The sequence below is a fragment of the Lipotes vexillifer genome, unplaced genomic scaffold (assembly GCF_000442215.2).
Source record: "Lipotes vexillifer unplaced genomic scaffold, Lipotes_vexillifer_v1.1 scaffold472, whole genome shotgun sequence".
Taxonomy (NCBI): Eukaryota; Metazoa; Chordata; class Mammalia; order Artiodactyla; family Lipotidae; genus Lipotes; species Lipotes vexillifer.
The window spans coordinates 2042617-2043321 of record NW_006797698.1 but is presented as its reverse complement, the minus strand read 5'-3'; the positions used below and the strand labels follow the sequence as shown (position 1 = coordinate 2043321).

Here is a 705-nt window from a genome sequence, read left to right as displayed (position 1 = left end):
CTGCAGGGAGAGGGGGGCTGGAAGAAATGGGTCAGAGAGGCCTTGGGACTTGGGCCTCGGGCAGAGCTGGGCCCTGCTCACTGATCCCTGGGCCGAACTTACTTGGCTGCCCTCGCTCCCGCTCTCCCTCCCTCCCATCCCTGCCCTTGCATCTTGCCTGGGGATGAGGGCCCCTCGCGGTGGTCTTTATTCCAGGGGCTGTGCTCTTGGACCTGGACCAGCAGACCCTGCCTGGTGTGGCCCACCAGGTGGTGGAACAGATGGTCATCTCTGACCAGATCAAGGCCGAGGACAGAGCCAACGTGCTGAGGGCCCTGCTGCTGAAACACAGGTGAGGCACTGCCCGCCGCACCCTGCCCACCCGCCCGTGCCCAGCGCCCGCCCATGCCCAGCGCCGGCCGCCGGCCCTCCTCACCTCCTGCCTGCTGCCCCACCAGCCACCCGAGTGACGAGAAGGACTTCTCCTTTCCCCGCAACATCTCGGCTGGCTCCCTGGGCTCCCTGCTGGGGCATCACCATGGCCAGGGGGCCGAGAGCGACCCCCACGTCACCGAGCCTCTCATTGGAGGTGTTCCCGAGACCCGGCTGGAGGTGGAGCGAGAGGTGAGGGGAGAAAGTGACCCTGTCTGGGTCGGGTCCAGCTGTCAGTGCGGCTGCGGGACCGCCGGGCGAGTCGCGCGGGAACGGGCGGGGCCGGGGGTGGGG

The 705-nt window shown here is 68.7% G+C and overlaps 1 protein-coding gene across 1 annotated transcript in view; it reads left to right on the top strand.

The window, feature by feature from the left end:
- The window catches only part of SLC4A2 (solute carrier family 4 member 2), a 14930-nt gene that overhangs the window by 7319 nt on the left and 6906 nt on the right, over positions 1–705 (top strand). The window contains 2 exon segments of the mRNA XM_007469830.1: positions 196–331; positions 438–699. Coding sequence (XP_007469892.1) covers positions 196–331; positions 438–699 — 398 coding nt within the window.